At 37.6% G+C, this 23,384-nt stretch overlaps 1 protein-coding gene across 16 annotated transcripts in view; it reads right to left on the bottom strand.

Moving 5' to 3' along the window:
• Positions 1–23,384, bottom strand: part of RALGAPA1 (Ral GTPase activating protein catalytic subunit alpha 1) — a 138,932-nt gene that overhangs the window by 31,426 nt on the left and 84,122 nt on the right. For all 16 annotated transcript variants that reach the window (XM_065064047.1, XM_065064048.1, XM_065064045.1 and 13 more), the window contains 6 exons: positions 15,536–16,400; positions 13,960–14,031; positions 12,958–13,081; positions 11,133–11,288; positions 2,295–2,453; positions 312–439 (listed from right to left, as the gene is read on the bottom strand). In XM_065064047.1, the coding sequence (XP_064920119.1) occupies positions 312–439; positions 2,295–2,453; positions 11,133–11,288; positions 12,958–13,081; positions 13,960–14,031; positions 15,536–16,400 (1,504 nt within the window). The remainder of the gene's footprint in view (positions 1–311; positions 440–2,294; positions 2,454–11,132; positions 11,289–12,957; positions 13,082–13,959; positions 14,032–15,535; positions 16,401–23,384) is intronic.

The following is a 23,384-nucleotide window of genomic DNA, read 5'->3' as shown; positions in this document are numbered from 1 at the left end:
AAGTCTGCTCACAAAATGGTCATTAAAATAATGTTAAACAAGAAGTGAGAAGTACATGCTATAAAATACTAGGAACAGGTGATTTTTCAGCACTGAATCTCTTCTTCAATTAATTAAAACCAGCTGGTCTTTGTCTGAATTGTCTTCTACGGGTTTAAGTTTCTTAAACAACACCATCACCACAAAAAATGGAAAAGATTTTCCCAACGTTAATCCGACAAAAATAAAAGACGACAGCAAACACAAAGATAGTATCTGTAGGACTGCAAGGGAATGTATATGCTTTGGAAACCATTTGAGTGAAAGGATACAAGTTTTGGTATAATGGGATTAATGATTTCAATGCACGGCTTGCATTTATAGCTGTTGCACGAACCATAATAGGAAGAATTTTTCCATTCACAATAGCACCATCAAAGAGTGGACCAAAAAATGGAACCTGAATAAAAAATTAAGAAATTCAATATAAAGCAAGATCTTAGCTATAACAATTAGCAATCAACATGAACAATAGAGCACTCAAATATATAATTTTTTTCTCCTCATCGCTAGATAATCAGACCAGTTATTGTGCTCCATGACAGACCTTTTCTCTTGTGGAAATATACAGCCATAGCCATATAACTGCTTGATATCCTTGGTAACAGAGAACATAGCATTTGAAGAAAATTAAGCAACCATTTGAATACTACATCTCATCAAAGCTTATTTCCAACATTTGCTGCCAAAATCCTAGGAACAGTCATGCATATGATGTTTATGAGGTTGAAAGGGCTAGATGACAATACTGTAGGTGGTAAGAAGCAAAATGAATAATTACTCAATTTAAAAAATAATATTTAACATAGCTTTAGATATAACATGTCCATAAGCACCAATTCAATGTGCAACTGTCATACAATTACTGGCAGACAAAGCCTCTCCTTCCATTTTCTCTTCTTCTTCTATCTTTCTATGGTATCTATACAAAGAGACTGTAAACCCTTCACAGGAGAGATCTATGGTGCAAGTTTGGGCTCTTCAGACCCCAAGTGTAAAGCCCTATTTGTGACATCTGTAAAAAACCCCTTGATGTTTAGTATAGGTGGCACCCAAAAAGTTTACAGAACAGATGGATCTTATGTTTTGGCATTATGATCTTCTCTAATCAATCATCATTTTGCAATTAAAAAAATAATTAAAACTATATTAAGTATCTTCATTTCCTGTATATGTGAATACAGCCCTAAAGCTACTAGCATAAAGCATGTGAAGAGCAGCAAAGTTTGTGCATCAGGTCACCATAGGGAGCAGAGTGTACAATAAATATTCTTGCTGCTAAGATGAAAACAATGCTGCAAAATAATTTTATATCCCTGTATTATTTTTGCCATCAGCCATTTAATGTAGTTTTGAGAATACTGCAATCTGATGGAAGGCACCTCTTTTTTCATGTACAAGGACCTCTTGCTGGACTAATAACAATTCCTGCTATCAGCAGTTTTCTTTTTCCTTCTTAGCCTGCACATCCTTGATAATACAACTCTTTGTATTAAAGTAGTAAGAGAAAGAATATATTATTAATTAAAAACATAAGGAACCCAGTAATAACAAGACCATATACTGGGTATCACTTCATGCCTATCATCAGATAGAGGGAATCCTATTTCTGTCATACCTCATTTATGAATATTAGTGCTTCTAGAAAAAAAAATATATTTAAAGTATAGAAATTAATGGCAAGTGACATCACACACAGAAATTTTGCAGTGCAAACATTCATAACTACTTTTACTCAGTCAGCATTCGCTACCCTAAACCACGGTTTTAATAACAGGGCCAGCACAGACATTTGAGGAAGAACGTGTGTTCATATGCCTAAAGTTGAACCGTCTTGCTTTGCTGACTTAATCTCCAAATTCTTGTGTGGAGCCAAAGAGAAAGTGAAAACTTGCCTTGAGAAGAAAAAAGGGGAATATGACAGAGATGGAGAAAGCTGGAACAGGCTATTATTCAACTCCCAGACTCATGTATCAAATTTGATTTAAAAGTTTGCCAAGTTTATCTTCATACTTAAATAATTATGCAGGATGTTCAAGATTTGTTCCCAGTTTATGATGTTAGCAGATACGCTTGACAGGATCAGGCCTTTGCAATTTCAAGTTACTGATTTTACTATGCATCATACTCCTTCTCCTACCACCACTGCAACTGTCATTCTTAAAGACACATCACCTTGTGGTATCCATCTATTCTAAACAAAATTCAGTTCAAATTAAACATACAAAGGAAACACAAAAGAAAAAACTCCTTACCTCAGGCTTTTTCATGATCTGGATACTGAACATATGGTTCTTCATGGGATAGATAACTATAAGAACATCACCAAATTCTGTTGGAATTATTCCTCTTCTATAATCTCGAGTATGCTCTGACCAGACAATGTGTACTTCATCATTTCCTAAATGTCTTAGCTGGAAAAGTAGGGATAAAAATCCATCAGTTTGAAGATATTCTCTCGCCATACAGCTACACCACATTCTTAGATTTCAAAAGGACAAACCCACCAAAAAGAAATTAAGAAAAATTAATAAAATAACCGAATTACAGTATAGTTCTCGTACAATTTCAATGACAGTATTAGTTCACAGCATGGGTTTGTGCTATAGAGTTTGATACACTGGTGCCAATGTTTATTTAAATTTACAGATATGTCAATATGTTTTCTACTGAAAGTTAAAATTTTGTTGATATTATCTCAAGAATGCAGAGTTATCCAATCTGATTTACTAAAATGCTTTAAAGCAGGCAGTGAATTACTAAATTTTATACGAACTTTTACAGAATATGAAGAAACATCTGTTTAAAAGCTACAATCTGAGTAGTCTTTAATCTCATCATTCTAGGTAATTCCAAACTGGCTAGTACAAATGAAGAGCTTTTAAAGGAGAATCGCTACTGCACTTTCCATAGCCCCTAGTTTACCTAAATTAAATGCTCATTTCCCATGAAATCTGTATACCTTTGTAAAAATAACTCACCCCGTCCCCACAAAACCACCCTAAACGGCTCTTGATTTGTCTCAGAATTATCATATGCGTTCCTCAAAATCCATGCTGTATCCTCAGTTGTAATTTTATAACCAGATTAAGTAATATTGTGAAGGCTTTGGAATTATCTGCACTGAAACTCCAATATGCTCCTTCTGCTAAATGTTATCATCTGATAAACAAATGTTAACACCATAGAGAAAGGCTTTACATATACTGATCAAATACATTCAGATTATTAAATGTGAGTTTCTTTCCAGTAAGGGATACTTCTGAAAATCCAAGCTGAAATTTGATTTATTTTCCTCCTTGTACATCACCAGCTACAGCTGACAATTGTCTTCACCCACAGTTTTCAGTTTGTTTGCACAGCTTTAGGGAGGTAGAATTTGTCAAACAATTGCCTTGATGTTATTCAAAGAACAGCACTGTGAACTGCTGTTAACAGGTAGCGTGCAGATACTAATCTGAGCACTTACGAGAAGTTATTAGTATATGAAAAAGCAACAATTTTCTGTATTCATTTTCAGAACCTAACTGCACTTTAAATAAAAGCACAACACACGCAGTCATCAGAGAAATTTCATTGCAAGTATTCACTTGTTTATATCACAAAACCTCCTGGAATGCTACCTTCATCTTCTCCGAAGGGTTATACCGGTTGTCAGCATCAGACTTCAAAAGACAAAAGGAAAAAAGAAGCCACTTCTGCTCTTCTCTGCTGCCTTTAAATTGTATCGGACTGAAAAACAGGGTTGTATTTCTACAACAGTGTTGGACAGGGCAAAGGACAGATGGCATCAATACCCTGCATTTTGTCTGATGCTCAACAAGTTGTTTGTTTTGCCTGGGCCACATCATACATCTAATCTCCAATGACTGCAGTTCCTTTGAAGTGAGCTGTTCTTGCCTCTTTTGTAGATGGCTGAATTATTCTGAACAGCACTTAGGGACGTCCTTGTGCCAATGGTAAGCCCAGCCCAACAAAAGAATTGGTTATAGCAACATTCACTTTGCTGAGTTTTATTTCACTAAATTAGAATGAAACCAGGCAACGACCCGAATGACTGATGTGCAACATGCAAACACCAGCTGCAGAAACCCTGGACGACACTTAGCAGTGACAAATGTCATAAAAGACAATGAACTGTGGAATCATTCTGAGGGCCTGAACCTCTCCTACCTTCCTAGGTGAAGTGACAGTCAAACTATCTGTTGAAATATGATAACAACAGAAGGGCATGCGGAACTGATGGGCCTACACTTAGAGGTGAGTGAAAAGCTCAGGAAGGATGAGGCTGCCTAACCAACAAGAAAGCAAGAGGCAAATCAGTTAGATATGAAATGTTGTGGAAGATGAAAAAACTACATTATCCTAGACTGAGGGACAGCCATCTGGTGCAATGACTGAACTGAAATCATTCAACTGAATGCCAAAAAGGACTAGGACTGATACACCCATCACTGCAGTACAGCCTTTCCAATTCAGCAATACTGAACTGTTTACCAGAAGAACTGGCCCTCCTTCACTTACTGTCTTTGAACCCAAAGACGACAAACTCATACACTGTTACAAACAAGAGATGGTACACGCAAATACATGGTTTTAAAATCCAAAACATATAGAGAGTTTAGCCAGTGCAACTTCTTGAAGGCGTCACTGCCTCTGAATTTCCACTATCAAAGGCTGCCCCTGAGTACCTGTTACTGATAGCCATGGCTCATCAGACAGGACACCAGTTCTTGCATGCCTGTGAGAGCTACCCAGACAGAGCACGGCTACTGATGCACGCTTTCACATCAGATCAACACAGATTTTGGTGTGATACAAGCGTATTGTATGGTTATTTCAGGAGGAGGACTACTGACAAGGAACACATTTTTGGATGCCAAGGGCACCAAAGCTACCACTGACTTTTCTCTCCAATTTCAAAGTTTGTCTTATACCCTCACAAAGGTGTGAGGATACATCCCAGGCTAAAAGCACTAATTTATGTGGAGGAAAAGTAAAATTAATCAGATTATTTCAATAAGTTCCAAGTCCTGTCAGGTGTGCTTCGCCTCGTGATTATTACCAAGACAAGGTCCAGTTTGAGTGAAGTGTAGAATGGCATCTCTGTGACATATAATGGATTGTAAGTCAAAATCAGACGGTGTGAGTAGGTAGATGATGGTATAAACTGTGAATCGTGGTTTATAACAACATGTAAATTACTCAAGATCAAAATTATTATCAATGCCTTGTTTCCATTACAAGAGGTAGAAGACTGACAAAAATAATAGACAAGTAAACTAGATAGCGTGTTGTTGATTTCATCAGTATGTCTGGAGAAGAATTAAATTCTGTATACATTATTCTATTCTATGTCTATTCTGTTTTCAAGAGTAGACACTTTTGTATGTGTGTGTATCACAGTAAGCAAAACAAAGTGCAAATCCGTATTAGAGACGCAGGGCACAGCAATAATATAAATAATAAAAATCTCTAAAATGATGTTCTACTTTAAGTACCAGGAATACAATATAGCTGTAACACCTGAAACTGCAGGTAATATACCAATATTCTAAAATGCTAAATACTGCATAAATGCAGATCAAACTGCTCTAGAGAGTTTATTATTCAAGAGTAAGGCAAGAAACAAAATGGAGATTGAAAAATGCAAAGAAACTGTAAAAAGGTGTTAAAGATTAGAAAAATGTCTTTTATAGCAGCATTCTTCAAGAATGAATGTCAAAGGCAGAGAAAGTAAGACTTAAGGATAGAGCGGATAAATTTTAACTGTGTGTACGGCAAGGTTATATTCCAAGAAATGTTATGTAGAAAAAAAGAACAGAGTCTTAGGCACAGACTGAATGCAAGAATCCAGAAAGTGGACCAAATTAAAGATGATTTCAGGCTATGGGCACAAGTGACAGGCACAATGGCCATGTTATCCGTGGTGATCCAGAAAGGTGGCAATGAGAAAGAGATTAAGAGCTCTGTTTTAGCCATTTTGAACCTGAGCTGTCGGGAAGACAGCCCCGAGGAGATGTCAGAGACAAACAGATTTTTTTAGGCTTGCTTTGAAACTCTACTCCATTAAAACAAATATATAAAAATGACCGACTCTTAGGTTACCTGAAATTTCAAATTTAACTCAAAATACTTTAAAATATTCTTACTCTATAGCCATCATCATGTGTCAGCTCTCCTAATACATTTATGTTAACTGAATACAAAAGAAATGTGAAATAAATATAACCAGGAGGGATGATCAAATCTAATTTTGATACATTAGTGTCATATGCTGTACATGTTACAATAGCAGCCAGACTTAATACTGAGCTGCAGGCTATACTGAAATTTCCAAATGGTAGATTGTTCTAAGTGATACCAAGTATAATTGAAGTAATAAACGATAGTAAAAGCAAAGCACACTGTCAGGAAGAATTTAAGTATTTACTTTTTAAAATTAAATGAGTTAGGTCTGGAAAGGCAAGACAAGTGAAATAATGCAGGGCCCAATTTACAGAAAATTCCTTTTATTTATCTGTTGCATTAACCCTTGAACTCTTGCCAAAATTACTGTAATTTCTAATACCCACTTACCTAAAGGAGGCAGAAAAAAGGCTATTATATTTTCTCATGATACGACAGCTAGCCCCAACTTTTTTCTCCGTCAAAAATGAAAGTGTTCATTACAAAAAGAACAGAAGGAGCAGAAACATCTGAAGTAATGGCTTACCGCAGCTACTTTTGCCCATTACATGTACGCAGCACTGCTGTCTACAGCGTATGCACCCTCTAGTTGAATTTCTCACAGAACTTTGTTTCAGCAACTATGGTGTGTTTTTGTTTATTTGTTTTTAAAGCAACGTGTACTTAATTGTAACTCCAAAAAAACATTGCACTAATAATTTACATCTGTAAACTTTCAAGTTCTCAATACATATTAATAGCGCAATAAAAACACCCTAGCTATAAATACTGCGAGCTCTGAATCTTTTATGTGGTTGGGATGATGTCACTCATAACCTAGAATCATGTATTAATAATACACCCAAAGCCCATGACGAATTAGTGTTCCAATCATTATTAACATTACTACTTTTTATTTACATGTCTTGCGTGTAATATTCTCACCTACAATGCCTTCACTGCTTTATCAGGCTAAGGAAGGAGGAACTAGACAGGTGATAAGCTGCAGAGGCACACACTTGAGCTTTCTTACTCAGTGAACAGTCTCTTCACAGTCTCATTTGATCCTGATATTTTCTTTGCAATTCGTTCTTGTAAGGATAGTGTAAATACTCTTTACTCTAACCTTTAATTCTAAGAAAAACAAAATGGATTGCATTATCAGCATCAAATCTTTAATTTACTATTTGCAAAGTAAATACCTATCATATATGCATTTCAATGTTAAGTTCCTTTACACATGCAGAGGATTTTGATCTGTTCTCCCTGATTTCATGTCTGCTTGCTCTTGTTCATATCTTCAGAAAGAAATGCTTCAGAGGTATCCAAGACACTTCAAAAGTTTTATTTACTATCCTGTAAGACTGATGGAAAATAAGTTTAAAATTGGCTTAGCCTCTGAAACAGCAGAATCTTGATTTTGCAGTGGCTGGACTGTCAGGAAGAAGTTTTGTTTTAATTTAATTTAATTTCCATTTATAAGATGAACCTATCATGCACCTCTAGGCACAGTTACAACATAAAAACCAGCAGCAGTTCTAAGCCAACTACTGCAAGATTGCTTGTTTTCTCCCATTGAATGAGATAGACAAAGAAAGCACAGGAAAGATCTGCACAGAAGCTCAAAACTCAAGTTTCTCTGGAGGTCATGAACAGTACATGCACTCAGAACAATGACAGTTGTTAGCACATACACAGTTCTCAAAACATTTTGAGGTACCCTATAGTGTGTGTGAGCTGCACAGCATCTCGTAAAACACATTCCTTGTGCTGATGTGCTCAGCCTAAGCAGCACGAGCAGTAGCAAAACTACAAAAAGAATTAAGCCTGTTTTCCTACTCATGTCTCTAGAAGAAGCCAGAGAGTTGTGGTCAATGGGACAGAGTCCAGTTGGAGGCCTGTATCTAGCGGAGTCCCTCAGTGGTCAGTACTGGGACCAGTACAATTCAGTATATTCATCAGCGATTTGGATGAGGGAATAGAGTGCACTGTCAGCAAGTTTGCTGATGACACCAACCTGGGAGGAGTGGCTGACACACCAGAAGGCTGTGCCGCCATCCAGAGACCTGGACAGGCTGGAGAGTTGGGCGGGGAAAAATTTAATGAAATATAACAAGGGCAAGTGTAGAGTCTGAATATGGGCAGGAACAACCCCAGGTTCCAGTGTAAGTTGGGGAACGACCTATTAGAGAGCAGTGTAGGGGAAAGGGACCTGGGGGTCCTGGTGAACAGCAGGATGACCATGAGCCAGCACTGTGCCCTTGTGGCCAGGAAGGCCAATGGCATCCTGGGGTGTCTTAGAAGGGGGGTGGTTAGTAGTTCAAGAGAGGTTCTCCTTCCCCTCTACTCTGCCCTGGTGAGACTACATCTGGAATATTGTGTCCAGCTCTGGGCCTCTCAGTTCAAGAAGGACAGGGAACTGCTGGAGAGAGTCCAGCGCAGGGCAACCAAGATGATTAAGGGAGTGGAGCATCTCACTGATGAAGAAAGGCTGAGGGAGCTGGGTCTCTTTAGCCTGGAGGAGACTGAGGGGTGACCTCATTAATGTTTATAAAGGGTTAGTGTCATGAGGATGGAGCCAAGCTCTTCCTCGTGACAACCAGTGATAGGACGAGGGGCAACAGGTACAAACTGGAATACAGGAGGTTCCACTTAAATTTGAGAAGAAACTTCTTCTCAGTGAGGGTGACAGAACACTGGAACAGGCTGCCCAGGGAGGTTGTGGAGTCTCCTTCTCTGGAGACATTCAAAACCCACCTGGACACAGTCCTGTGTAACCTCATCTAGGTGTTCCTGCTCCGGCAGGGGGATTGGACTAGATAATCTTTCGAGATCTCTTCCAATCCCTAACATTCTGTGATTCTGTGATACCACTTGCTGGTTTCTCCCAAGACGCAAACTTCACTTGATGCTTTTCTCAAGGTTGGGATGACTCTCTGGTGCTGGTTCCTTGATGTCTAATGCTTCTGTCCATGCAGCCTCTATCTGCTGAGTAGGAGCACTAAGAGCCTCTCTCACTCTGCCTCCTTTACTTAGCCTATCTTCATTAGATATACATGAAATTAACACCTTTAACACGTCTTACTAAATTTTATTGAAATGGACCAAAATATGTTAGGGAAGGGAAGAGACACTTAAAAGCAGGCTCACAAGCCTCCATTCATTGGGAAACTTAAAAATAAAAACAAAAATAAAGATACTGAGGAAGAACAGGAAAGAAAGCGACACAGAAATAAAGTGGTTTGATTAACCAGCCCATCAGTAGCTGAGCTACAAACATAATCTCAATCTTCTGATACAGCCTACATATCTATACAGACCTCAAATATTCCAAATTACAAGAGTGAGATTGTGGGTAAAAGAAGAGAGAAACAGGCCTGGGGAAAACTGGAGCTGCTAAGAAGTCCAGCTGGCACCACTGTCACCAGTGGGATCTCAGGTCTGGACCAGTACCGACCCTTGCCTGGCAGGAACTGCTCTATGGAGATTTGGGCTGCTCCTGGAAGTCTTGCACGTGTGTTCTGCTTAAGTCCACAATATTTGCAGATTATTTAATTAATATTTTCACTGTGACACATCTTCCCCGCCTTGTCAACACTTTTTAATGCTCTAATTCCAAGAGATTATAAACAAACATTGTAAGGATAATTACAAGCTGTGTTTCATAAAACCAAGTTTCTGTTTAAAAAATACAGAAGCCAAGCAACTTAAGAAAAAAAAAAGAAAAAAAGATATATATATATACACACTGCTCTATACTGGAACAAAAGCAACAACCTTATTTTAAAATTAGTTATTTTTGTTATTAAACCATTTTTATAAATCTTTTAACAACCTAAGTATTATCCTGGCTCTACTTCAGGAAATAAAGAACAGAAAGGACCCAGCACCATAGGCATACAAGAAAAAACACCATTTAATTTAAAAAAAACCCACCAAACAAACCAACCTATGATGTGTCAGTGAGAAGTTAGAACTCAGTCAGTCTATAATAATAACAATACTATTTTTTTTGTCAAGTTGAACACAAAGAACAAAAAAGCCATTAATAATTGAAGCTTGCCAGAGGCATGGCCATTTCTCTCTTTACTAACTGTCTACTGTCTAATTTAATTACAAGTATTAAACTCCATGCAGAGGTCAACCAGCTTCAGCTCCTCCAATATTACACTTCAACCAGTGCTCATTAACGTGTCTACTGAATGGATTAGCACATCTGAAGATGTATGTACGCAGAACAGGGGACAGTCTAGTGATAGCCAATTGTTCATTTATAATAGGACACAGGTTTGAGACTGTAACTTGTTATCACTAATGTGGAATTTATTAAATTCTAAAGAAAAAAATACCAATACAGAAAACCATTTTTTCCTTCATGTGGCTATGAGAGATCATATCACTGTTGAGCATTTGTGCCTGCTCCAAGATAAAACACCTTATCTACAATAAGCATTGTCGAATTCTTAATATTTTAACTTTTTTTTAAAGGGAAAATTATGTTAATAACACGTGACTCTTCAGTGAATTAAAACTCATCTTAGAATGTACCCACCACATATTTATTAATTGGCATTTAAAATCTCAAAGTACTAAAACATAATTTGGACTTAGTGCTTTTTCTTCTACACAAACCATCAACTCCCTTCATTTTTCACCACTGTACATGTGATCCTGCCAACATGTGCAACAGTGGCAAAAATCACCAGTACAGCAAAATTTGAAATTGGTAGAGAATAATATACATGACTTAGCCTACGTCAGTAAAATACCAGCTATTAGCACATAAAGGTGCTATGTGTTTGGTTTTGGTTCCGTTTCTGTTTTGTTATTGTTGTTGTTTTTCAGAAAAAGTTACTGGATTTTCTTTGACTCTAATTTCTCTGGGTTTACTATCAAAAGAAAATACGTTATTCAGAAACCCCTACCTTTTTTGTTAAAGAGTCATCTGAATCAGAAGGCATTCTTGTTGACACATGGAACATTACTTCTACTGTCGAGGTAGCAAAATACGGAGTGGTCAGTCCAGTGCTTTTGTTTTTTTGCAGTCCTCCCATAAAGCCACAATGGTTTGTGAGATTTACCTAGAAGTAAAACCCAGGAAGCATTAGGAAAAAATACATCAGGCGATAAATACATTTTTTACACTCTGAAATACACTTTCAAGTGAATTTTTAAAAGTACAGCCCTTATCACAATAGTACCGTTATGCTTTTCTCAAAGAGCTCAGACTGGCTGACTAGACTGGAAATCTGCAGTGTAGTGGTATTCTATGTTCCATGGTCGCCCCAGATGCTGCTGGGAAGAGAAGTTTAGAGAAAAGGCAAGGTTGTGTACATTAATACTTACTGCACTATTCCCTGATCAGTTGATTTCAGTCACTTACATGTGCTTTTTGAATTTTTAAAAATTCTGTGATACTACATCAGCCTTAACCTGAGCTCTGAAGAAACCCTGTGTGAGAGCCAGACAATTTTAAATTGTCTTGTTACCTTCCATAATTTTCATGAGAAATTTTCATTCCATGAATACAAAAAGAATCACAGGAAATTAATGGAAAATTCAAAAATAAGTTTGTAGGTCTTAGTTCTATGGGAAATAGTTTGGCACCGAAATAAATGAGCATGTTTAATGTGCTATTTCACTTTTACAACAGTGTCTAAAGAAAGCTACATCTCAGAGGTGAATACATTTAATCTCTGCGCACATGGGATATATTTGCTTTTCTGTTAATAAAGGATCCAGAATTTAATGTTAAGAGGTTAAAATATTAAATGTCTCATCATGGAATATTAATCCAAATTAGCAACTCTTTAATCCGGCTAACAAAGGCTAAGAGAATTAACCTACTAAAGAAGGATATTTGAAGACACTAATGTAATTTTTTTTTCTCCTGAAGAATCAGGAATGTGGGAAATAAATATCTGTGTTTGTGATAGCACAGTCTTCTAGTAATTTTTCTCTGTTCCTGTGGAAAAGTCAGAGCCATTATCCATGTAGCTAATCTAGCAGTGCTGTTATATACCTAAGGAGTACGAAAAAGAACAAATAAGATGGACACTCGTGTGCACACTCCTGATGAACACAAGTCACAAGAGGAACAGACAACCTGCAGATTCTTACACAGCCAGCCAGGAACAGGAGTGATTCCTGTACTTCTGTGCAACAGTGAGGAGTTGAACTTTACAATGGAAGTTAATCCTACGTGGGCAGAAAGAAAGAATGCAAGAAAGGAAATCCTCATAACAGTATCTAACTAGTGACTAAAGAGTTGCAAGTCTGTTTAGATTTTGGGGTACATCACAGTATTTCTGAGTGCTAGAAGAGACATAGAAGCAGAGTGTGCAAACAGACAGGTGCCTGCAGTGAAAGGCAGGAAGAAGGATGCATGAGAGAAGCTCACATTTGTGTTTTTTTGATTCCCAAATTTGAGCAAATCTCAAATTTCAATGGACTTTACAGGCCTACAGGGAAATCAAGATGCTTCTTAACCAGTCCATGAAAGCCAAGTACATGACTGCACATTAAAGAATCATCTCTGCCTGCACAGAGCTTCTTAAATTGAAAGAGTGTAAAATTATATAGCTGGTATTGCTAATAGAATTAAATCCAGAATTATTCTTTACATCCTACTTGCAAAACAGTATTTCAGTACTTATGAGTAATGCTAAAGAGCCAAAGACTTATAAAATCTAAAGGGATTTATAATTTTCTCTGTAAACAGACTTAATATAAAGATATTTTAATAAATACCTCCCAGCCAAGACCAGCTACAAAATCTTCATAGGCTTGACTTCCCCCAGTATTAGTAAGAATGGAGTGTTTATCTTCTTGTCCCTCAGCAACATAAAACACCGCGATCTTGTGTGTCTCTCGGCTGTAGAACAGAGAATGGTCACTGCATGACAGCGCCTTTACTAATATGAAACCCAACTATGCAAACAGCACACACAGAACGTGGCTTTTAAAACATCAAAAAAGATAGTGAAAGTAAAGTACAACTGCATAGCTTCTTTTTTAATACCTTCTACATTTCCATATTCCCACTCTGTCTTTTCTAGTCTGGTCTCCTCTAGAGTCTGAAGTTTTGCTCTACATGAACAGCATTTACTCCTTTCATCACTTCTGAGATGCAGGATGGTGCTGGAAGCACCAACTGCTAGTGGAATAACTGGCCTTCTGAAACGAGTGAAACCTGCAACATGAGCATTATCAACACTGCTGCTTATGCAACTGAATGGAGGATCTTAAGTACTACAGCAATGCCTTCTGTTCACAGCTTGCTGTGAGACACTGGAGCAGATGAATGGGGTTTCTCACACTTCTAAAACCTCCACTGGACTTTATTTCACCTTCTACAAAAAACAATTCAAAGCTTTTAATTCTGTGCTGCAACTCCAATTTGATGTATTCAACTACTAACAGCACTGGAAAACAGCTCAACAATTAGCCCAAGTTTAAAACGTGGAGATTTTGTTATATCAAAGTTTTAAAACTATTCCACATTATGCATACAAATGTTTATAACTTTACATTATTTTGAAGTTTGTTCTATCTCATCATATACTACTTGTAGAGTTTCACACTATAAATAACTTCAATATAATACCAATAACTACAGTACAATGCAAAATACATTAGAAATTTACAAAATTATTTTAAAAATTATTTCAGCTCTCAAATCTATGCAATTAGAGCCATGTAAGTGCAAGCACACTTAAAACAAATAAGTAGGTAGTCATTAGAGGAATTTACCACTGTCTTGAGTCCAAATTTCTGAGTTCTCGAAGTAACTTCTCATTTTTCTTCAGCAGATGAAAGCTCCTTCTAAATAGAGAAATTTGGAACTCTTAACACCTGTTCAGTGATGGATACAGAATAGTACAAGAATGGTACAGAAACATCTCCAGGTCCATGCGAGAACAGCTAACAAATGCTTTTGCCTTTTTAATAGTTCTTCCTTATCTAAAATATTAAGATATCTTTTCAAAAATACACAAGGTGGTTGTGTTTTTTTACTCCAGGAAATCTTCTATATCCATTATAGCCTAGAGTACAACCTTTACTTCTTTCCTTTCTTCTGTCAACGTATTGGATCAATTAACCCTGATCAATCTCCGTTCTGCAGAAGAACGGACAGAACTCTCTTCAACGCGTATGTAAGCTGCACACTTTACTAGGCCAAATATATGGGCTTAGTGACAAGAGACAGTCCCATAATCTGCTGTCCTAGGGAACTAGCGCAGTAAACACAGAGGTTTTGCTACGCTGAACTGCAGAAGAGAGCAGAACACAGCTCACCGGTCACCCAGCCAGCTGTAACAATTTAAAGAAAAAACAAACCAGTATGTTACAGCAAGAAAGGCCTTCTTCATTTCTTTCAAACGGCACTAAAGATGTTTCCCATAAAACACAGTGGAATGAGTTTAAGAGCAGTACTGTTCAAAACCAGACTGGCTTGAGGAATTAAAGACACAAATAAGAAGGGCTGTAACACCAAAATTTTGTCTCATTCCGGTGATATCTCAGTGACACATATTATTTTTGCTTTACAGAGTATTCACTTCCCTTCATAGTGAGAAAATATTACAATGCCCCTAATACAGAATTTGACAGCTATTTGACCCTTAAATTCTAGGGTGCTTGTATTTGCACATACCCACATGTATATGCAGACATATACCCAACCACACCCCCACAAAAATAATAATGTAAACCGAGACACTACTTTTGTGACTGAACCTGGCTTGTCTCCTGTTGTTCTGAACAATACCCCAAAATTGCCCAAGCTGAAATAAATAGTAGGGGACACATCTTTCTAGTTAGCTAACGCAGATACAATGCCTTGGGGCCGCATGCTCCTTGCAGGCAAAGCAGCAGGACACTGTCCAGCAACACAGCAGCTGAGAATACGACACTTTCAGAGTCTCATTCTGGCACAGAAAGGTAATGATTTTTTGCAGGAACATACATGGGAAACAAAGACAGCATAAAAGATGCCTTCTTTACCATGGTAGCACACCTTAGTGCAGCTGGTGAAAGGACTATTTGAAAAGATATCACACCTTCAATTCTCCTTCAAACATTGTTCTGAAGAACATAAATAGCAATGAAGGCAACAGGCTCCTCCTCTCTCTCTCTGAATGACACGTTCAAATGCAGAAAACTGCCCTTTTCCCCCTATTTGCACATCCCCTTTTCTCTTTTGTTGGCTGGCCTGAAGTATTTTTGGCTTCACCCACTCCATGATCAACTATTATTATGCAGCAAAAATAGCATAATTCCTTAAAAGAAAGTTCTTAAATTGTGAGTCTTAGTCTTTCCACATTACCTTTTATCCCAAGAATTCATCCCCAGTATACTGAGAAGTAATCTGCAGTAGTAAAATGCTGACTGGGGCTTTTGTGAGGTTGGCTCGTCCTGCTCCATAGCCCTCATATTTAAATCATTGAAATGCTTTTCAACGAACTCCCTCTCTTCTGTGTGCTGTTTCAGAATTGCATTGATGACATCGTTCTCCTGCTTCTCTGAGATGCAGACTGGTTGAGGGGCAGGAATGTTGAGTGAGACACCAGTTCTCTGTAAGCATTCAGGGCTTGTAACACCTAAATACTGCAAGAGCTCATCAAGGGCATCTTCTTCATCCCTAATTGTATCCCATGTTGGTACAGTGTCTCTAAATTTCTTTTTTACTTGGAGTGTAATTCCATCCCTTGCAGATACATCTTCCACATGCTCAAAGGATGAAAGAGCATCTTCTGGTTTATCTTGTTGAGATAACGAAAGTGCAAAAGACGTTTGTTGTGAAGATCCACACAGAGATGATGGTCCATACAAAATGGCCGAATCCCATGAGTATTTGCCAGATAGATCACGCACTATAATTCTAACATTTGAATTAGCAGATGCAAGTCCAGCAGACAATCCTCCCCCAGGCATGTCGTCTTCTGCTTGGATTTGTATGCAAGACACCAGGGAAGTATTGTTTAACACAAAGAATTGAAGGTTTGGTTTCTCAAAAAGTTCAGGAGAAAGTTCGGGACTTTCACTGTATGGATTGTCATTGTTTTCACAGACTTGACTGGTTAGCATAGCAGGACCTCCGCTCATGGGGTAGTGGCCTAAGTGGTTGACTAGATGTGTTATCACAGTACGAGCAGCAACAGAAATTAACCCTTGTTGCATGTGACTTTTCACTGCAAGAGAAAGAATACAGGTTTCAGAAGAAAACAACACTGAGATTTCTATATTTCTTTTGGTCTTCTCTTCCTCACTGAGTCTTAAACAGAGGACAAGCACTGCAGGGTTATGATATAGCCAACTCAGTAATGGAAAATATGTATTTTCATGAATGCTGGTCTCCATACATACAGCAGGAAAAAATAATAAGATAGTTAAAGCAGCATCCTCACTAATTTACAGTCTACCACACCTCCTTATCATAGCTTTGTAATCAGCATGGTTCTTCTAAAATACATCTTTTTTTTAATCCAGTGAAAATAAATCTTAAATTGCCGATGAAGTAGAGATCATAATTGTGTTGTAAAACGTCCATTTCCAACTGCAATGGATTTTTATATTTATACGCATTATTACATTGTGAAACAAAGGAACATAGATGCACAAAACCTCTAATCCATCTTAATTTCCCTGGGGAGTATATAGCTGCAGGTTAGGTTAAGAATAATGCTGGATGGTTTTAAGGTACCAAATTAAAGACCAGGCTATCTATACTAAACACAATCTAACAGCAGCAAAAATCTTAAGTGAAATACATCTTGTGAAAAGCACTAGTGTTTCAATATGGTTTTGCCACATCCTTCTTTGTTGCATACTTTCCACTTGCACGCAACATTATCTAAACTCACAAAAGGAATTTCTTAATGTTTATAGCACACTCTGCTAACCAAGTACTCTATTGGCATTGGATTCTTCTATCAAACCCAGTCTATGTTACTCATGAAGTACAGAGCTGGTCAAAGCAATTCTGTCAGGCAGAGAACCCACAACTGGCTCAGGGTAGCCCTGAAGAGCCCATGCACAAAATTTCTACACCACAGAAGTTCACAGGTAGAAGGGACAACAGGATCAATATAGCAAAGCACTTATGTCTGTAGCCTCTCTCTTGTAACAGGATGGATGCCCTGAATTTGTGATTTACAAGGCAAAGATAAATCAAGACTGTTCTCCTCAGGATTACGTCATATATTTTAAACTACATTAAACATTGAAAACTGTTGCAAACACTTCCTACCTTCTTTTTCACCAAAAATCCATCAGACTAGAATGTTCTGAACATTACCTCTTTATTAAGTATTTACTGAGAAGATGTAACCTCTTGAACATGTAAATATGGTAAAATTAACTCATAACCCTTTATATTGTGTATTTACATGCAATAAAAACTAATGCTTAATAAACAAATTTCTTTTTGCAGTTTAATGTGTCTTAATTGGTTTAACTGGAAAAATTAAGGCAAATTTGTAATGCATACTGACTGTCATGACAGATCTTTAGTTTCTGAAGCACGGTATGCATTCTGCATCTACAAAAGTAAAGAGTTAGTAATTATTTGTCTTTTATTTTTTTCCACAAGGTTTGGGTAAAGCATCTAAGAGTTTCGGATTCTGGCTCTTTTTTACCTTTAGGGAGCACTAGATCTGAACTGCAAAAACGGGAACATTTCATCTTGTTAATAGTTGGCAAAATCAACTTAAATTTTATACTATTCCAAAACTCGGATAAACACAAATACTTTAATAAATTAAGGCCTTGAAAACTAATATAAACAAATTACATAGTATATTTTTATTGCCTATAACTTTCTTGAAGTTTGAAAATTTACAAACACAAAAGCATTCAGTGAAGCTGAATTAAATGTCCAGATATTGATGGCATACAAGGAAATTAAGTTATAGTGCCATCTGCTGAAATATAAGAAAGAACTGTAAGCAAGTTTATATAAGACAAAGAGAAATTAAGTTGGATGCTTGAAGAATAATTTATCAGTGCAGCACTGCTCAGCACCTGGACATTGCAGAGATTGGCTCCTCTTTGCCAGGATACTTGTGCCGAGCGTTTAGCGCTTGGCACTGCACAGAGAAGGCAGGTAACGCTCTCCTCAGGTTACTGGGAGCAAAGGTGTGTGAGCTTCCCAGCTACCTGAAGCCTCACACTCTGTAGATTAAATGCCTTCAGTGAAGTTCTGCTGAAAAATCTGAACACATGAGAGGGGCCTTTTAGCATATAAGTTACTACTATTACTGTTTTGTGGCAAATCCTGAAGATCTCAAACCTGACCACGGTTGTACTTTGCCTGTGTGCATGAATTTACTCCCTTAGGAGCCTATGGGATGTATGGAAAAGAAAGGTGATGCGAAGAGTGGAATGACAAATGTCAGTTTGGAAGGTCCATTCATTCTTTCTCTGAAAATTTTACTCTTGAATTAAAATTTCAAAGTGACTGGGATATAAATCTGTCATTGCCTCTTTTATATAATGAGAACAGTACTTCTCTTTGAGTCTTCTCTTGGAATACAATAATGTTGATCTAAAAATGTCACAGAAAAATCAAAAGTATTAAGAGAAGCACACTGAAAAGTAAATTGTAAGATATAACCTGTTATGTTGAAATAAAATAAAGCAGCCTTGAAACACTTCTGCCATGTGGCAAATCAGATTTTGTTGATGGTTTCTCTTAGAAAATAAACAAACAAAACAAACTCAGTACTGCTTTTTGAAAATATGAGAATTTTAAATTGCATTCACAACTTAAAGGATATATATTAGTAGTTTATTCCCAGAAGCACATCTCCTCAATCAGGAACAACTGGACATTCAGTATATTAGGATTCTTAAAATAAGTATCTAAACCATGCTCTTTGTTTCTGGAAGGCAGATCAAAATTTGCAATAACACAAGCCATCACAGCTTTACCACAAATTCTACAACTAAGCCATACCATTACACGTTAAAGCCCTGCTTTGCCTGCCTGCCTTCCAGAGCGAACACTTCTCTGCTCTCTTTACGCTACAGTCTTTTGCCTGGGCACTGTAACTTATGTGTGTACGTGCTCACTAGGTAATTTGCTAGAAGCATGTTATATTGGCTATTTTTATCAGTCCCTGAAATTACCTTTTTTGTGGAAAGGCTGAAGGTCCATCACCACTAATTTGTATCGGGGGCATGAACGGAGGATTCCTGAATTTCCTTAAGATGTGTTGTTAACTCTTTAATTCAACTTTGGCTGAACAGCTTCTAAACAACTACAGTAATGTAGTAGAAGGAAAAAGTAATGACTGAGGGTGGAATTTAACTCTTCTCACCCTTTTAGCTATCTAAAGAATGATACACCTGTATAGACTGATTCATCTCAGTTAGAAGCCCAAATTGGAGAAATCGGATGAAACATTCTCTGGAAACTCTTCTCATTTCTCCATTACCTTTAAAGGGAGCCTAAAAGAGTTCAATTTAGCTTAGCTACCTGTATTTTATATTGGCTTAAGGAAGTCTCACTCCCTTCTAATTTCAAGCTTCAGGTATAGAGAGATGCAGTTACAGAGAACCCATCTCTAGCATAGCGTGTGTTTTGTGAGGGATATTCTAATCTGGATACATCACGTACAAAGTGGTTTTTTGGTTTGTTTTTTGTTTGGTTGGGTTTTGTTTTGTTTTTTAAGTGTACTTTTTGTCTCCTTTTGGTAAAAAGGCAAATGGCAAAGCCTTAAAATGAAAGTACTTTATATTTCTAATTTTTAAATAAAAGCTAAGACTAAACATCAGATGGAAGAAACTTTTTCTTCAGAAATTGAAATATATTAGGAAAAATGATTGATCTATGCAAAAAATTCAAAAGATGTTTGGAGAAATACGACAAATTAGGGCAACTCCATGAAATCAGTAATTGATCGACCACTGTGTCTATGCAATACAATTAGTACCTTCCAATCACAACTATCTCTAATAGATTTGTGATCTATGAAAAACAGGTTTCAAAATGTTTTTGGCTATAATTGCAAAAAAGTTTCCATAAAATATTATTTTCTTATGACTAGACCCTATTCAATAGTCTGATTTTGCTATTTATTAACATTAGATGTTGCAGAGCACTTCTTGTTTATTACTACCTATTTTCATGTAACCAGCATCCCTGTCAATATAAGGGTCACAAAAATCTCAATTTTACTTTTTCCTAAACGTTTGCATCATTTAATACTAACAACAAAAAAGCCTTCAAGGACAGGTTCCATTTTAATTCTCCCTCATATGTATTCATGGTCCCATAATGACAAGTAAAAGATCAGAAGCGGGTAAGCAGATGACAGCACAATGCAGTCCAAGTCAGGTTTTGCACATCTGAACTGTAGAGTGAATGGCTATAATGCTTTCCTGTTCTTGGAGGAAGCAAACCTCTGTCAGGGGGACACTGAATCCAGGCTAGTGAGCTACAGTTAATTAGCACAGGCAGCACTGGTATGCATGTACTGTCGCTAGAAGAAGCTGTTGTCAATACTAGCTAGCTAGAGGAACGCTGTGATTCCTTAGATGTATGAAAGCACCACAGACTTGTCTCCAAGTTCTGATGATGCAAGAAAAGCTTCCTACTCACACCTTTATTGCCAGCTGCTACAGGTTTGTTCTGGTTTAAATAAGTTATTCTTTGTGCATCTTGTACTGCAATCTATCACTTCACCTGAAACCTACAGAAAGGAGGACAGTTTCACAGATAATCCTAGGTATAGCACATTCCTTGTGAGAGAAAGTACTTGGAAAGCTACTGAAACAGAGAGGGGAACAGTCCTCTCACCACATCACCTGTTTCCAGGGGTTTAACAAATTTTTGTTCACAGAATCACAGAATGCTAAGGATTGGAAGGGACCTCGAAAGATCATCTAGTCCAATTCCCCCGATGGAACAGGAACACCTAGATGAGGTTACACAGGAAGGTGTCCAGGTGGGTTTTGAATGTCTCCAGAGAAGGAGACTCCACCTCCCTGGGCAGCCTGTTCCAGTGTTCTGCCACCCTCACTGAGAAGAAGTTTCTTCTCAAATTTAAATGGAACCTCTTGTGTTCCAGTTTGAACCCATTACCCCTTGTCCTACCGTTGGTTGTCACCGAGAAGAGCCTGGCTCCATCCTCATAACACTCACATTTATATATTTATAAACACGAATGAGGTCACCCCTCAGTCTCCTCCAGGCTAAAGAGACCCAGCTCCCTCAGCCTTTCCTCATAAGGCTGATGCTCCACTCCCTTAATCATCTTTGTTGCCCTGTGCTGGACTCTCTCCAGCAGTTCCCTGTCCTTGAACTGAGGAGCCCAGAACCGGACCGTTATTGCCAGGCTTGCTCCAGCCTCTCAACAGATTCTGTCCACACCACACAGCTGTATCACCAGAAGTACCATATCATCACAGTTTCATACCACATTATACTGTTTCTAACTGTCCATAAAACTTGTGATGGATCTAACCTTGAACAATGGGAGGCACAACAGGGTATGTCAATCACATCTATTAAACTGACTGAAAGCACTTCAAGAATTCCAGCATTTCAGTACTTTCTGCTTTGCTTGTAACCCAAAGAAAGTGTTTAGCAAACCCCACCCCCTCCTTGTAGAACTTCCCTGATTTCCCTACAACTGCTGCCCTGCCTATTTTTACTCCTTTGAAAAACATATCGTGATAGTACTTTTACTTTACCAAAAAAGAGGTTGACCCACTGGCATACAGCTCTGCTGCTAGCTTGCACTAACTGACCCCCTGTCCCCATCAAGTCCCAGACTGGGTGTTATCCACCAACCTTACTCCTCTCACGCCTGCAGCAATGCCAGGGAGAACAGATGCTGAGCGACCGGTTAAGCACCGCCAACTCTATTCTCTGCCTGGCAATGTGGACTAGAAGTGCCAAGGTTGCAAGACCAGGGCTGCATTTTAATGCTGCAGTTTGCCAATTAAATTTCACAATCTGACTTACAATTCCAGAGCTCCAAAACTTTAAAAATGTATGGAGCTTTCTTAATTCATCTGGAGAGATAAGAGGAACATCTGAAATTACTTTTATTTAGAAATTTAACAAGAAATCATAAAAGAACAGATCACATACGGAAACGCAAAATGAAGATATCAGTGCTAAGGCTTTGTGCAACTACATTCATTTAAAGAAAAATCCATTCAGGGTTGTCTTTTCAGATTGTCAGATTAAACAAGCCCCACAGCATTTGCTGCTAACCCATAATTACAGATTATTACAGAACACAAAAGATGCCAGGCATAAAAAGCTACTACAATTCACTACACTGTAATAGAACATGCAGTGGAAGTTAATTTTGGCAAATGCTTTAAATATTAGCTTTACATAATATGTATAGGTGAGACTGTAATTAGGACAGAATGAATCCTTCGAAGCCTCTTTCATTCTGACCCAGCAGATGATTACTTTTTTCTAATAAGACCACAGCCATTTGACAAAAAGCCAACTATAGTACCTTGCTTCATTCTTCAGTAAATTTAATAATTGCAGCTCCTCCTGCCAATAATTCTCAAATCAGACTTGTTGAATCCAATACTGAGCTTATTAGGGGACTGCTCTATGTTTAGAATTCTTTGGCCAAAAAAGTACTTGAGGATGATGAAGCATGCCTTAGACAAGGGCACAATGATTAGCCATTTTCTCTACATAAAAAACAGCACGTAGTCACTACAGACCACAAAATCACCTGCTGTTAGCACACAGCTGCTACAAAGAGAGTCTGCATTTATCTGGTTCTTAATACCTTTAAGGAAGCCTAAATGGAACAACTTAATATGGAAATAGAATAGCACTACACAGAGGTTCTGGTATCAGTATTAATCTCATATTTTTCAATTTTCTTCCCAATGTAGTCATTTGATATTTACTAGATACACTGCATACTATATCTTACTCTCCTGTAGCTTCGTTTCTTGATTCGTTATTTTTATTTTCAAGTTCTGAAGGAAATGTTAATTCCCTGGTCTCTTAAGGGTCTAATCAGATGACATAAAATTTCTTTTTAGATAACTCTGTTGTTCTAAACAGTGTAAACAGACCAACAACATATTATGACGGGTTAAAAAGAATTCAGAGAGCGCTTTCAATATTGCAAGCTCAGATAGGAGAGAAATCCAAAATATTCTTCGAAAAAGAAGCAAAATTAAGA

Source organism: Columba livia, chromosome 5 (genome assembly GCF_036013475.1).
Source record: "Columba livia isolate bColLiv1 breed racing homer chromosome 5, bColLiv1.pat.W.v2, whole genome shotgun sequence".
Taxonomy (NCBI): domain Eukaryota; kingdom Metazoa; phylum Chordata; class Aves; order Columbiformes; family Columbidae; genus Columba; species Columba livia.
The sequence above is the reverse complement of the archived record's forward strand: the minus strand, read 5'-3'. Positions and strand labels throughout refer to the sequence as shown.